This window comes from Euleptes europaea, chromosome 6 (genome assembly GCF_029931775.1).
Source record: "Euleptes europaea isolate rEulEur1 chromosome 6, rEulEur1.hap1, whole genome shotgun sequence".
NCBI lineage: Eukaryota > Metazoa > Chordata > Lepidosauria > Squamata > Sphaerodactylidae > Euleptes > Euleptes europaea.
This window is the reverse complement of record NC_079317.1, coordinates 98,220,488-98,235,635: the sequence shown is the minus strand read 5'-3', so window position 1 is coordinate 98,235,635 and position 15,148 is coordinate 98,220,488. Positions and strand designations below refer to the sequence as shown.

General features: G+C 46.4%; 1 protein-coding gene across 1 annotated transcript in view; it reads right to left on the bottom strand.

Moving 5' to 3' along the window:
* The window catches only part of ANO9 (anoctamin 9), a 42,513-nt gene extending 32,955 nt beyond the window's left edge, over nucleotides 1-9,558 (bottom strand). Inside the window, exons 1-4 of the mRNA XM_056851977.1 lie at nucleotides 9,454-9,558; nucleotides 9,132-9,194; nucleotides 4,114-4,230; nucleotides 527-678 (exon numbers count right to left, since the gene is read on the bottom strand). Of these exons, the coding sequence (XP_056707955.1) occupies nucleotides 527-678; nucleotides 4,114-4,230; nucleotides 9,132-9,194; nucleotides 9,454-9,558 (437 nt within the window). The remainder of the gene's footprint in view (nucleotides 1-526; nucleotides 679-4,113; nucleotides 4,231-9,131; nucleotides 9,195-9,453) is intronic.
* Nucleotides 9,559-15,148: the final 5,590 nt, after the last annotated feature.

Below are 15,148 nucleotides of genomic sequence, written 5' to 3'. Positions count from 1 at the left end.
AAAGAAGATTCTCACCCAGATGTACAGCTGGTAAGACTGAGATGAGGGCAAACGAGAACATAGTTTTATTAAAACCTATCATCAGGTAGGACAAGCAGTTGCAAAACACTATACCACAGATCTTCCCCAGAGAACCAGCCCAGAAATATACCACCGTCAATGGCATTATTATCCATAACACAGACAGTATGCCAAAAGATTCCCCAGCCTGTCTCATGAACTCAATGCCAGGCTCAAGAGGACTGATGGATAGAATTTGCCTCATCAACCACAAAATTTCAGACTACAGCGCAGAGCACCAGTGCAAACCGTTTTCTCTCTAACATTTGTGCTTTTTTCGCTAACATCTGCAATGGTGCGGAAAAATTGGCCCATCCATGTGGCAAGCTCCTCCATCTGAACAGTAAACGAAGTTATAACATTTGTCATATGGACCAATTTAGAGTGGCTTCTGCATAGTGAGTGACATATGTAGACCAGCCCCTGAAAGCATCAAAGAGTTTGGATTTTTAAAAAATGGTTTTACCTTATAGAAGTAATTTCCTGCTGCTGTTCCTCTTCTGGCTGTGCACTCAGACCCTCCTGTTCAGAGTCAGGATTACTCAAAAGGAAGTTATATTTTCGCACAACTGCACTTGGGGCACGGAGACCATGAAATATCTTTTTGTCCTTAATTGTCTAAGAATTAGAGAGGATAAGGAGTATAAAATAAAGGGAACAGGTTGAGAGTGGGACTGGACAGGCCTTTTAAGGTTTCTACCCTCACTGTGTAAGACTTAGCAACTTATTTTATTATTTATCCAAAGTGTTTATATCCCACATTTCAGGTAGATCGTTGAAAGACACGGGCAGCCCATTCCTGAGCCTTCGGTGGCAGGGGGCAGTGTGGCCGAGGTGCTGCCGCGGCACCTCCCAAGCTGTCCCCCGGACGCTGAAAGTCTTTAAAAAGCCTTTCGTAGGCTTATTTTTTAAATGGGGCATTGTGCCCCATTGAAAACAGCGAGGCTGCTGTTCTCTCCGCCGGCGTACCTGGGGCAAAAGGGGTCAGGAAGCTGCCTACTGGCAATTCCGCCCCCCGGCACACCCCGGGAACGCCCCCCAGGACGCCAGCGCAGGGCTTTGCTCCGGTTGGATGCTGGCAGAAGGCCCAGACGGCGTCCCTGGGTGGCACTGCTGCGACAGCGCTGGGAGAATGGCGTCCGGGTCCCCCCACCGGAATCCGTGCCATCCAGGATGGCGAAAAGTGGCACGGGTGCCAGCGCAGGGGGGCGCGAACACTGGCGCGGCTCTTTCCTGGCCTCCTAAGGACTTTTGTCCTTGAGGCTCAGGAACGGGCTGTAACAGTATATCCCAATAAAAATTTCAATAACGATATAAAATTAACAAAATAAAACACAAACCACAGCAAACAGGCAAATCATTCAGTTCCCACTACACAAACACAGACACAGCAGGGAGACAATCAGCAAACAGGACTGTTCTTCACTGGGTACCTGAACACCAATAATAAAAAGTGTCAGGCAAGCCTCATAGAAGCTTGATCAGTGGTTTGTTGTTAATATTGTAACATGGTTTTAATTGTAAGCTGCCTCAAGCAGGACTCTGAAGAGATGGCATAGAAATATCCTAAATACAGAAATGACAGGAGAAAGGTGGTCCAAAGAGAGGGCACCATGTCTGAAAGAGGACGCTCACCATCCCCTACGCACTTCACTTCAGATGGTGAAGGAAGCCAAAAGAGGAAGACCTTAGTGACTTGGGCCCACAAACACACTGGAAGCCGATGCAAATCTTGCAGTACGCGATCACATAAACCCCGGTGTATCCCTGTCGGCGTTGCTGCAGCTGTTAGATCAGCTGGGTTTTCCAAAAGGCAGCGCTGTACAGTCCTCTAACCCTGAAGGCACCAGAGCGTGGAGAGCCCTAAGGAGATTCCTTTTCAAGAAAGTGTAGAGTTGGATGTGATTGCACTGCGAGGGATCCAAAGATAAGACTGGATCGGAAAACACTCCCAGCCTGTGAACCTGGACTTTTTAGAGGGAATGTAACTCCATCCAGAACAAGCCCCACTCCGCCACCACCACCCCCAGGTCTACAAGATATTACTACATCCAGATACCTGTTCACTGTGGTGAGAATTTTTATATTAAATATATAGTTTGGCTTAAGAAGAACCACATTTCTACTTTAATATTATAGCCTAGAGCTTAGAAAGCCTGACTATGGCTTTCAAGGGATAGGCCTGTAGCTGACCCCAGCTTTTCCACTAGGCTCCTGACCTTAGAGGGTCACAGGAGATTGCATTTTTAGGAGTTGAATAACCAAAGCACATTAGGTGCCTGAAATTATGTTCAAGGATAGAAGGATCATTTGGACCGGCAACAAATTATCTGCATAGATTGAGGGGGGATTTGTTTATGTACCCAGGCTGACGAACAGTGTCAGAGACTCTGGAACTGAGCGACTTATTTTGGGAACAGGATATTTCCAAAGAAAATTAGCCCTGATTTTGATCTCCTTAAGAATTTGAAAGGAGGTGTCCGTGTGGGACCCCCTCCTCACGTTTTAGCCTATAAAAGGGTGGTCAAACTGCCCAGCCCTTTGTCCTTCCCAGGGAGAGACCACTCTGTCTCTTCTTTGGAATGACCCAGAGCGCTCTGTTGTCAAATTGTATGTGGGCTTGTTAAATTCTGTCATATATATTTAGTCAAGTATTTGCCTCTTTCTTTGCCCTATATCCTCTTGTAAGTTCAATAAACTGCATGTTTTACTGTTATATGCTTGGTGGGATGCTTAAGAGTATCCTGTGTGAAAGGTCTGTTTTCCTATCGAATTCTCTGGGCTCTGCTTTGGTAAGTACGCAGGCAGAGAAGTCCCATCACAAAGAACAGGGAGAGGGGGAAGCAGAATTTCCCCCAACATTCACCACACCATCTACCTTTAATGAAATGCAGAAGTAGAACTGAATGTCATCAGCATACTGATGGCCCCTCAACCAAATTTTATTTATTTATACTTATATTTGTAGCCCACCCGCTCCCTGCAGAGCAGGTCTCTGGGCAGGTAGCAACAATTTAAAATACACTAAATAAACACAAAGAGTAAAACTAACTTAAAACAATAAATGGTGCTAAAAAAGCAGCAGTGGGCAGGTTCTAACAGTACTAAATACAGCTGCCAGTTCCGGCACTGGGAGCAAACGCACACTGGCTAACCGGGCTGGTATGGAGTCAGCCAAAAAGACCAGATGATCTAATAGTGCATAATGTGGGAGGGGGGCTCAAGATCCAGGCCAGCTGATAGATTTGCTGTATACCACTGCTGCCCTCAACTATATGCCCCTCCAACTATGAAAACAAGCCATTCTCATCAACCCCTTGCTAAGAAGCAGGTCTGCGCATCTCTTGGCTCAATCACCTAGTTCTGGAGGTGCTTATTTAGCTGTGTGAGTCTGTTGCTACAGAACAAAACAGGAGTCCAGTGTACCTTAAAGACTAACATTTATTCCAGCATAAGCTTTCATGAGTCAGAGCTCACTGTCAGACACATGGAATGTATATCCACAGGAGACATATTAATACTTAAAAGTTACAAGCTATTGTATTTATGTCATTTAGTGGCTACTTTCCCATAATGTATGCTCTAAATAGAAATCAATACACACGCTGAAATACTTCAAAACATGTTTGAAACGTAACAATATGGAAAAAAACAGTAACGTAAATACACAGAAATCAAATTTATCAGGGAATTAAAAAGGCAAGAAAGCAGCTTCTGCCAAGAGCTGTCCAAAAAGCATAATACAAACAGAAACTAAATAAAGAAAACTATTTTCATCTGGCGCCTAAAACTTAAAAGATTAGGCATAAGGTTAATCTCTGCGAGGAGCTCATTCCTCAACTGAAAACGCCACTGCTGAGAAAGCCCAAACGGTCATAGCCAAGAACCTGTACCAGCTATACAGAGATACCAATACGGCTGTTGTTTTATGTGATTTTAAGGCTTTATTTTAAGCCAACACACACACACACACACACACATATATATATATATGTATGTATGTATGTATGTATATTATAAAAAAAACAATACTTGTTGAAATACCTCTCTCACCTTGATAATGAATCCTTTCTTATGCAGTTCTTCTAAAAACTCTTCTTCCTTGCGCCTCTTTTTACTGGAAGATTTGTGATCGTCACATACTAGGACAAAATCCCATTTGCTCGGCATCTGGCCAAAGAAAACAACCAGCTGAATCAAAAGTGTCACAATAAGAATCTCTCCTTTGCAAGCATGATCTTAGCGATTCTTTCCATCTCAAGCCATGCTGAATTTCTGCCTTAGTATGCTTGTCAGGTGAAACGTTAGTGGCAGCCCTCCTGTCTCAGACTCCCCCTGTCAGACTCATCTATGTCATACATTTCAGTCTATCATGGGCAAAAGCTGCTATTCCCCCTTCTGTCCGTGACAGGCCTATACACAGTATCCACACAATGGTTTGGATCCAGCGATAAGAAGCTTAAACAGAGTTGGCGCATCTTGTGCAACACTTAGCGCTTTCCTCCTTTTATACTATAGTGCCCAGCAACTGGTTGTGCAAAATCTTGAGTTGTGTAAAGTGCTGTCAAGTCGCAGCTGACTTATAGTGACCCCTTTTTTGGGGTTTTCATGGCAAGAGACTAACAGAGGTGGTTTGCCAGTGCCTTCCTCTGCACAGCAACCCTGGTATTCCTTGGTGGTCTCCCATCCAAATACTAACCAGGGCTGACCCTGCTTAGCTTCTGAGATCTGACGAGATCAGGCTAGCCTGGGCCATCCAGGTCAGGGCGCACGAAATCTTACACAACCAGAAATGCATGTCGGGATACAACAAGTTTGACTTAGAACAAGCAGCTCACACAGTCTTCTTCTTGCATTTCCTCTTGCGCAAGAGCTGTAGCACAAGTGGTTACTTCCATGCAACAGCAAACCTTGTCACCAAGCCCATCCTTGACTGGGAGTTGGGGCCCGTTCAGTTTCCAGACGAGTCAACACATTTAATACATGTACTTGAAAGCCTGCATTTGTTGCAAACACGTGTTGCATTTTTAAGTGTACAGGCAAACTATTTTATGGGTACACTTTAAAAATTAACTCTGCAAGCATCTCTGGGGAGAGAAAGACAGCAAGAAGGAGAATAGATTCCATGTAACCTAATCTAAATCCCCCAGTCTTCCTAGAAGCTATCTGACTAGAAGTGGAAACTTCATAAGGGTTAATTTGCAGCTGGTGATTTCTTGTGGAAACAAGGTGATTTTGCTTTTAAATTTTTATACGTTATTAGCAGTTGTAGGTCATCCTGAACATGTAGAGAGGTAGCTCTTTTAAATAAATGAGAGTTGTTGGGCTTTGGGAGTTGTTTAAATCTGAAAGCTGAATTTAGTCCCAAGAAAGTGTCCAAGAATGGAATCCTTGTTTCCTCATCCCTGGCTTTTTTTGACCAAGCCATTTTTTTCATCAGAGAGACCACAATCATCTCCATTTCCCATGGGACCAGTTGTTGTTTTTTAACTACCAGCCACAGTTACTGTTGACTACGCACTCGCGATGCTCTTTGCCTTGCAGGATCAGAGCCTCATAGAACAGTTCAAACAAATACTGTAGACAGTGTTTCAATGCAACTCTCCCCAAGGAAACCCCCAAAAGGAAAGGAAGAAGAATTGGAAGAGCACCTTGTGCAGAGGCAAGGATGGAGTCCATTCACAGTGCAGTGCCGACACTCTTGCTCAACACTTGCATGGACCAGCACGCATCTAGCTGCTCTGCGGTGTGGTTGTCAGCTCTCTTGTCCTAGTCTGGCTACTGCGCCACTGCAAGTTGAACAACATACAATTGATGGACCACCATAATGGTACCTGTTATGAGTATGCAGTGGTAGGGACAGCTCTACCTGTGATTCTGCAGTCTGTCAGTCCCGCTTTCAGTGGCACAGAAGCTTTATTATGCCAAGAGAACTGGCCATCCCATTTGTCTGACTAGCTTTCAGAACTCCGTTTCCCATACTGTTAAATAAATGCATGGATTGTTTTGCAGTGATGTCTCTATTTTAATGGGGTTGGGTAGATATGGATTGATTCACGATCCCTGCTTCTTATTAACTTCACCTGTGTTCAATATGGGAGAGCGTCAAAAGGGCCATCCACTATTCTGCTCTAGTCAGAGTAGGCCTCTTGACATTCACCATCCTCATTATAAATAGTGTTACCAACCTCCAGGTGGGCCTGGAGATCCCCTAGAATTAAAACTGATATCCAGATCTAGGGGATCAGACAGAGATCCCCTGGGAAAAATGGCTGCTTTGGAGGGCAGAGTCTATGGCATTATACTCTGCTCAAGTTTCTTCAAACTCCGCCCTCCCCAGGCTATACCTCCCAAATCTCCAGTAATTTCCCAGCCCTGAGCTAGAAACCCTAGTTATAACCCATGGAGGCTAAGGGGAGAGGGAAGAGGAGAAGAAGTGTCGTGTTCGGTAATGGAGGATTACTAGACTGCTAAAGCTAAGCAGGTCAACTTGGCCAGTACCTGAAAGACAGACTGACCTGGAATCACCTTAAATATAGAGGAAGAGGAAGATTATTTATTCGAATGATGACTATGCATTGACATTTATTACTATGGATAAATAAGAATTATTCTGATGAAGGTACTTCAAAACAGGGCAAGAGCCGGCAACCCATTGTTTATCTGTATATTCTGAGAAGACAATTTACAGATTTAATTAACAAGGATTTTCCTTTGAGAGAGAGATCACAGAGTGGAGAAGAGAAAGATTACAGAGTGGAGAAGGAGTTTTGACTCCTTGCCAGGAGGTTATCTGTGAACTGCTTATCTCAAAGAAGGATTATAGTACGACACAAAACTTTTATTTTCATGTAACCTTAGATGTTGCCCTGTAGCCATGTAATTTGTACTCTATGTCTTGTATGGCTCAGTACTGTGTTTTTGTTAATAAATAATACTAACATTTTACAAAACTGACACTGTAATCCTAGATTAATTGACACAGAAACACTTTATATTAAATAGGTGGGTGTTTCTTGCTAGTAAATGTGCTCATGGTGAAGATACATGATAACATCTGTTTCAACAGATCCCACACCTACTTTTTGCTTCCTGTCTCCAACAAGTTTCATAGCTGCCAAGTTTGCTGCCTCCCCACACCCTACTCCAGCTTGGAGGAAGGTAACCACGACCAGCTGAAGCCCAATAGACAAAGCAACAGAATGTGGTGGTGGAATTGACAGTACCACTGCAGGGGGCAGGCAGGGGTGGGACACACGTGTTGAAGCGTGGAAAATAAACCTTCCTGGATGTCAACAAAACAAACAAAATAGCCAGCAGAAAGGTTCTGTCCCGGCCTCTTCGTTTCTGTGCTCATTTTCAACTTTCAAGACTGTTTTATTTTTTATTATGCAAAAGAGGTTTCATCAATGGGATCCCCACCTGTGGCCTAAATTGGTACAATCCATTCTACTCTTCAAGAATCTGCCTCTTCATTCGGCCACATCTGTAAGTGTGCTGGTACTAGTAGCGTTGCAAACTCTTTGTTGGGAAATTCCTGGAGATTTAGGAGTGCAGTATGGGGAGCAGGCTTGCAAGCTCCGGGTTGGGAAATACCTAGAGATTTGGGAGGTGGAGCCTGAGGAGGGCAGGGTTTGGAGAGGGGAGGGACTTCAATGCCATAGAGCCCAATGGCCAAAGTGGCCATTTCCTCCAGGGGAACTGATCTCTATTGGCTGGAGATCAGTTGTCATCGCGGGAGATCTCCAGCCACCACCTGGAAGTTATAGGCACACAAAAATTAGCAAGCTGGGAATTAATTAGCAAATTAAAATTACTGGCTCTCATCTACCAAATGGCAACTTTAAATGCGGCTCCTGTCAGAGTTGTAGGTTTATGCTGACAGTAAAAGATATTACCAACCCTGTCACAGGAAAGGATTTCTCTATCCGCAGCTTTAACAATTGTGACTCACGTAACCTTATTTACTGTATTATGTGTGCATGTAAATTTTGGTACATTGGAAAAACCTACAGACCTATTAAATATCGCATCAGCGAACATAGGTCTAGGTTAAGAAATAAGGTTTTAGAGGCTCCCTTAACTTCTCATTTCCTGGAGAGAAATCATTCTGATGAAGATCTGTCATTTTTTGTGCTGTGGCGTTATACCAGCACACATAAATATGAGAAAGCAAACATTGATCTAATTTTGCAACGTCAAGAATCTAAATACATACATTTTTTTGACACATTGTACCCAAAAGGATTAAATACTGCACTAGACTTGGCATGCTTTTTGTAATATGGTATTTTGTGACTTTAATACAATAATGCACCTGTAACTTTAATTTTCTAACAGCTGTAGTTACTTACATTGTCATGTGACTAAAGCCCTTAAAAAATGGGGCTTTAGCATCTTTAATTTGCCAACGCATAAGCAGTGTGAATACAGCTAGCGTGTGAGTATATGATTGTATATATGACTTTGTTGATTCTTGATTTATGCCATCCTGTACTGCATGTTTATTTTTGCCTTATATTTAGTGAGCCCCTGAGGAAGGCTGGGATAAGCTGAAACAGAAAGTGAACCGGACTTCTGTAGAACTGACTTATTACCTTACCTCTTGGAGAAAAAAAGATGCTCTCAAGCCCAGGATTGTAGATATTCCCTGCGGTGGCTTTAATTGTATATAGTATTTACTTGGTTGGACATTGTCCATGTTTGGTGTACCATATGTATGGTGCATGTTTATGTGTTGTTAATACAAACTTGTACTGTTTTGCAGTTTGAAGCTGTTTTTGTTTATTTGTTTGTTTACCACCTGGATGTTGGCAGAACTAATGGGGAGGGCAAAGTTTGGGGCGAGGAGGGAACTCAGTGGGGATAGGATGCCATAGAGTCTGTCAGGGTAGTAATCCATTATTGGTGTAAGGACTGGGAAACAAAGTATGATGCCCTAAACATACATGGTTTAGGATACAGCAGGGTTGGAGCCCTTGGTTTGGCCCTTCATATTACTATCATCCTAGACGACAGCAGTCTTCCCCCAGGCTATTGAAGAACTCCAACCTGGGATGGATGTAACTTACTGGGATCAGAGCATCAGTGTCTTCCCAAGGAAGGTCTCGCATAAGTCTCAATGCAATGTTATTCTAAAGAGAAAAAGAAATAGAAGTGGGGAGAGATTTAAACTGTGGCCGTTCTTCTACAACAGCAAAACATAATTGCACGTACAAAATCAGTTCTGGCAGAGTCCCCAAACAGATTTGCCGACTTCATTTACTGGGCCTGCTTCGGGATCTTAAATTGCTGTGCCAGCCACGACCAAGCAGTGAATCTTTGTCAATCACTTCATCTCCATGCTAGAAGAAACAGCACCCCACAAACACTGCCACTGCTGCAGCCACGCACCTTGCCCGTGACAGACGAGATGAGGACAGCTGGGTGCGCGCAGCGGTGGAGTGCGGAAGTGGGAGGGAGAAGGAAGCGGAAGCGATGTTGCCACAGAGTGCGCATGGCGATCTATCCACTGGGAAGCATGGTCACTTCTCTGTTCCCTCTATTTCTCTGTTTTCTATTTTCTTCACTTCTCTGTTTTTTTTGTCTGCTTTCTTCTCTCGGTCACTTCTCTGTTTTGTTCACTTCTCACTTCCCTCTGTGGCCCCCCATTTACGCAATTTTCACCTGTGGCCCCCTTGGAATATCCTGGGGCCCCCTGGGGGGCCATATGGCCCCAGGTTGAGAACCACTGATCTAGCCTCTTCCATTATGGAGATATATGCCGTTCCTCTTATATCTCCACAACAGAAAGGGTTGGAGACTTACAGCTCAATCTTAAGGGGGGTAGTTGCGCGGCACCCAGGGATGGCGCAGCAACAGCACAACCGAGCCACCTCCTAAGCATTTTGATGCATGGCAGCCAGCTCCAGTATGGCAGCAGGAGTCAGGCGCCAGTGCCACTGTGCCAGGGTGGAGTGGGCAGAGCCAGGGACCCAGCAGTCAGGCAAGCCGGAGGGAGCAATGGGGAGGGGCAGAGCTAGGCCAAGTAGGATGGAAGCTGTCCCCAACCCCACCCCACCCCGGCCCCAAAGAACTGGAGCAGAGGCTGGGGGAGGGCTGGGGTGCACTCCCCCTCTGCATGCTTCTGCCCCTCAGTGACACCCTGTGCCACTCTGAGAAAAGCCCCAAGTTGCCCAGAGGCCATCGCCTCGGTGGCTGAGTGAGACTCCCCTCAGCACTCGCCCCGTAAGGTGGGCTCAAGCCCCTCACGGAGGCTCTCCAGGCCCCAATGACAGTGAGGTGGGTCCACCTAGCTCAGAAGGCTATGTACTGAGGATGAGGTCAGGTTGCCATCCCCCAGGGGGTGGCTGGAGAGCTTCCACTATCACAAGTGATCTCCAGGTGACAGGGATTGGTTCCTCTGGAGACACTGGCCACTTCGGAAGTGACATGATCCCCCCACTGAAGTCCCTCCGCTCCCCAAACCCTGCCCTATCAGAGATGCACACACATGGTTGTCAAAGCTTTATTGGGGGGGGAACGGGCATGGGAGCATCAAGGCTCTGAATCCACTTCTGGGTCTGGCGGGAGCTTCACATTCCACTAACTTCTGCAACTTAGGTGTATGACAGGGCCAGATCCATTATGAATGAAGGCTGGTTAAGCGGGTGAGCCTGTGGGTGGAGTGAAAGGTTGCCAGCCGCATGCAAAGCTTCACCTGTTGGATGGCTTCCCACAGCAGACTGTTGAGAAAATACAGCATGCATGGCTGCAGAAGGACGCCAAAGGCTCCCTGATGGGCGCATGAGGGATCCTCTGGGATGTTCAACCAGTCCAGTTGGGAGCCTTTGGGGGTGGGGTCTGGGGCATTAGCAGCACTGACCCCACCCCCTCAGGCTTCGCCGTTGCAACATTGGGCCCTCCACTTCCTGCCTGGTGCTGCTGTAAATGCCAGCGCTCGCTGGTGGGTCCTGCTTGCCATCCTTTCAAGGGGCGGGGGGTTGAGCTCCTCTGAAACAGAAGGGTGCGAGTTATAGTTGGGGATACATAGACCTGTGAGTGTTGGAGAGCTGTTGTTCACCCCAACACCCTCACTCCGTGACCACTGGGAAAGGCCCATTACTGCAGGGGATGGGAAACAGTTGCACATCCGCCTCATCCTCCCTTCTGCCCTCACCCCAGAACATCGCACCCCCTTATAGGCGGGGATAGCGGGCAATGGCAACTCGTGGGCCCCAGGGCTCTTGCTGCTGCCTAGCACTGATGAACACAAAAGCTGCCTGGCCCACGAGGGCTGCCAACCCCGGTAGAGGGAAAGGAGGGGGGCGAAAAAGAGGTTTCGGGTGCGTTGCCCACTTTACTTGTAATGGTGAGGCCGCCCCGTTGGGTCCTGGCTGTGCAGCTGTTGTGCCTGAAATTGAACTTGAGTGGGAAAGCTCAGCCACAGGGTGCGTGGACTTTGCTCTCCCAGGTGGGTTATTTTGGGCAAAGTGCCAGCCCTGTTGTGCAAAGTGCTCACCCTGTGCTATTGCTGCCACCATGAGTGCCGCGCTGCTCGTGCTGAGTCCCCACAGCAGGGTGCTGATGGGCAGCATCCCGAGCCCCTCATGCCTTACCGGGCGAAAGGTGTGTGTGGGGGGACAGGTGTTTATGAGTGGGCAGGGGCTCACCCATTGGCTAGCACCATGGAGGCTTGGCCCCCTTCCAGTCCCTACCCATTGGTCAACCACTTGATCTGCTTCCACAGATCAAGGGGCTGTGGCTCATTGGTAGAGCCTCTGCTTGGCATGCAGAAGGTCCCCGGTTCAATCCCCGGCATCTCCAGTTAAAGGGACCAGGCAAGTAGGTGATGTGAAAGACCTCTGCCTGAGACCCTGGAGAGCCGCTGCCGGTCTGAGTAGACAATACTGACTTTGATGGACCAAGGGTCTGATTCAGTATAAGGCAGCTTCATGTGTTTGTGAGTTCACAGCCTCTATGGGGCTGGCGACATGGCTGAGTCGGGGGGGGGGATTTGGGGGAAACGCTGTAACGGGGCTCTATGGGCTGTGCCATGATTTCAGCAGGCGTAACTTTACGCCAGAAAAAATGGGCATTCCCAGGTCAAAAGCCCTGAGGAATCTGACTACAGCTGATGATGCTCCTAGGAACACCCCCTTTGCTGCTGGAGCAAGTGCCTGTGCCAGAGTTACATGGGGCTGCACCAGTGCCCCGGCCTCATCCTGCAGCACTGCTCCACGGTGCCAGCATAAGTGCCCTTGTGCCGGTGCCCAAAAGTGGCACTTACGCCGGTGCTGGGCTTGTACTGCCTCCTGAGGTGCTTTGCCCCCCCACCTTCAGGATTGCATGGTTATTTTAAAGACAGAAGCTGGAAATTCACAGAACCTGATACATTTACTGTTCTAATGTCATAGTAATATAACAATATGAAATTGTTTATTTTTTATAAACAACAAAAAAGCCCCCAGTGGTTGGGGAGGAAATGGATGAAGTGGAGCCAAGGTCAGGGGAAATGTACGGCTGCCAGGTCCCCCCTGGTGATCAGTAGGGGATGGGGGGGTGATCCTGGCTGGGAAACTGATGGAGATTTGGGGATGGAGGCTGGGGAGGACGGGGACCTCAGTGGGGTACAATGCCACAGAGTCCACCCTCCAAAGCATCCATTTTTGCCAGGGGAACTAACCTCTGTAGTCTGGAGAAGAGCTCTAATTCTGGGGGATCCCCAGGTCCCACCTGGAGGCTGGCATCCCTACTGCCATGTGGGTGGGAAAATCCAAATTTTCTCATGCAGCAACCATCTGGGCTTTACTGCGATCTTTCCCAAAAATATGGAGCACAGCAGGTTTCACAGAGATTGGAGAAAAAACAGGGAATCCCCAGATGGTGCACAAATGTACCACCATACTGTGAAGAAGCAGGGAAAAAACCCCACTTCCCAACAGTGCTGATTCTATGACAGTAAGCAGTTCATGGGAGGGAGGGCATCTTGGTCATCTTCTGGGCATGGAGTAGGGGTCACTGGGGGTGGGTGGGAGGTAGTTGTGAAATTCCTGCATTGTGCAGGGGGTTGGACTAGATGACCCCGGTGGTCCCTTCCAACTTTATGATTCTAACAGCGATAAACCCAGGGCAGATAACCCACATGAAGTCTCCAGAGGCTGACGGCTGCCACGAAGATGAGAAAGCCCAGGTTTTCCTGGCCCCACAGCCTCTATTTCCTCCCCTGCCCTCAGGGGGCTTTTCTGTTTTATTTTTTATTGAATTGAACAATTTGATATTGTTGCATAACATTGTAGCAGTCTGTACATTGGGTTCTCTGATTTCCCAGCTTGCTTTCTTCTTTTTGAAGTAAGTCTATAGCTCCTTTCATTGAGGAGATAAAAGGTGAAAGGCACATCTCCTTAACAAAAAATACTTCAATAAAAAAATTAACGCTGTTTGAGTATTTTCAGGATCTGACATAAATTGGGTTCAGAGTCACAGGCTGATAGAAGTTATAGATTAACCAAGCAGAGCTGAAAATTATATATTGTTGACCATATTGCAAGTGTTATAAGATTATCAACTATGTTCTATAAAAGTTCATCCTAATCAGGGGCAATGTAAATATCTCCCAGTTTAATAGCTCTGGTCCTGTAGAGAATTTTCTGTTTGTGCTGCTCACGTTCATTTTAGGCTCTGCCCCAAAATTCAGGGGAAATCTTCAATCTCAGGATGGATTTGGCTTCAGATAAACAGCTGAGGTTCTAGTGAAGGTTGTAAAGCTACCACGGGGTGAGTTTTTTTTTTTAAACTTGGTTCATTTCATTGCCAACATATCTTAGAAAGGCAGCAAAGTTGTGGCTGAACATTTCAATGAAAATGTTTTACTGCCTCAGCTCTTTATCTGAGTCCACCATCTGAGTCTTCTCCTGAAACTGAACTCTGGCTTTTTCAGAACTGCTCATGTTTTATTGTGTGAGAGAGTATTGGGATGGTTGGTTAGCTTGTTCCTTTATCAGCTTCCTTGTCTTGAATTTATTGTCTCCTGCTATTACAACTGATCTCCAGCCGATAGAGATCAGTTCACCTGGAGAAAATGGTCGCTTAGGCAATTGGACTCTATGGCACTGAAGTCCCTCCCCTCCCCAAAGCACACTCTCCTTATGCTCTGCCCCCAAAATCTCCAGGTATTTCCCAACCCGGAGCTGGCAACCCTATTTATATCCCGCCTTTCTCCCCAATGGGGACCCAACGTAGCTTGCATTCTCCTCTCCTCCATTTTTTCCTCACAACAATCCTGTGAGGTAGGTTGAGCGAAGAGTGTGTGACCGGCCCAAGGTTGCCCAGCAAGCTTCAATGGCAGAGTCAGTATTCAAACGTGAGTTTCCCAGATATTTTGAGTCTCCGTTGTGAAACAAGTAAGCATATAAATACTTAATTGAATCATTAAATAAATAAAAGTGGCCCAGATCCAAGGCACAATCTGTATCTAGCATGCAATGTGGTTCTTTTGAAATGTCACCAGAAGAGAGTCTCTTAATCTGTACTCAGCATTGCTTCATTAATTAATATGCAGTTATCTCCAAATAAAGCCAACACTTGGTTGCAGTTAGTACGTTTGCAAGCTAGGAATAAAAAGGGTTCGGATGGAAGCAAAAACTGAGCATTAATGCAATGTAAAAAGAGTCTTTAAACAGTAGAAATACAAACTTGTTTAGTCACAGAGGTATTCTACAGACCATTTCATCAAGTGTTCTATTATCCATAGTATATATCTCTATTTCAGTAGGGTTCCCAGGTCCCTCTTCGCCACTGGGAAAAGGTTTTTGGGGCGTAGCCTGAGGAGGGCAAGGTTACTTTAACGATATTGTTCATATGGCCAATTCAGCCCTGAACAATGTGGAGGGCGAGGTTTGGGGAGGGACTTCGATACCATAGAGTCCAATTGCCAAAGCAGCCATTTTCTCCAGGTGAGCTGATCTCTGTCGGCTGGAGATCAGTTGTAATAGCAGGAGGTCTCCAGCTAGCACCTGGAGGTTGGCAACAGGATTGCCAGGTCCCTCTTTGCCACCAGAGGAGGGTGGGGTTTGGGGAGGGGAGGGACTTCAATGCCATAGAGTCCAGT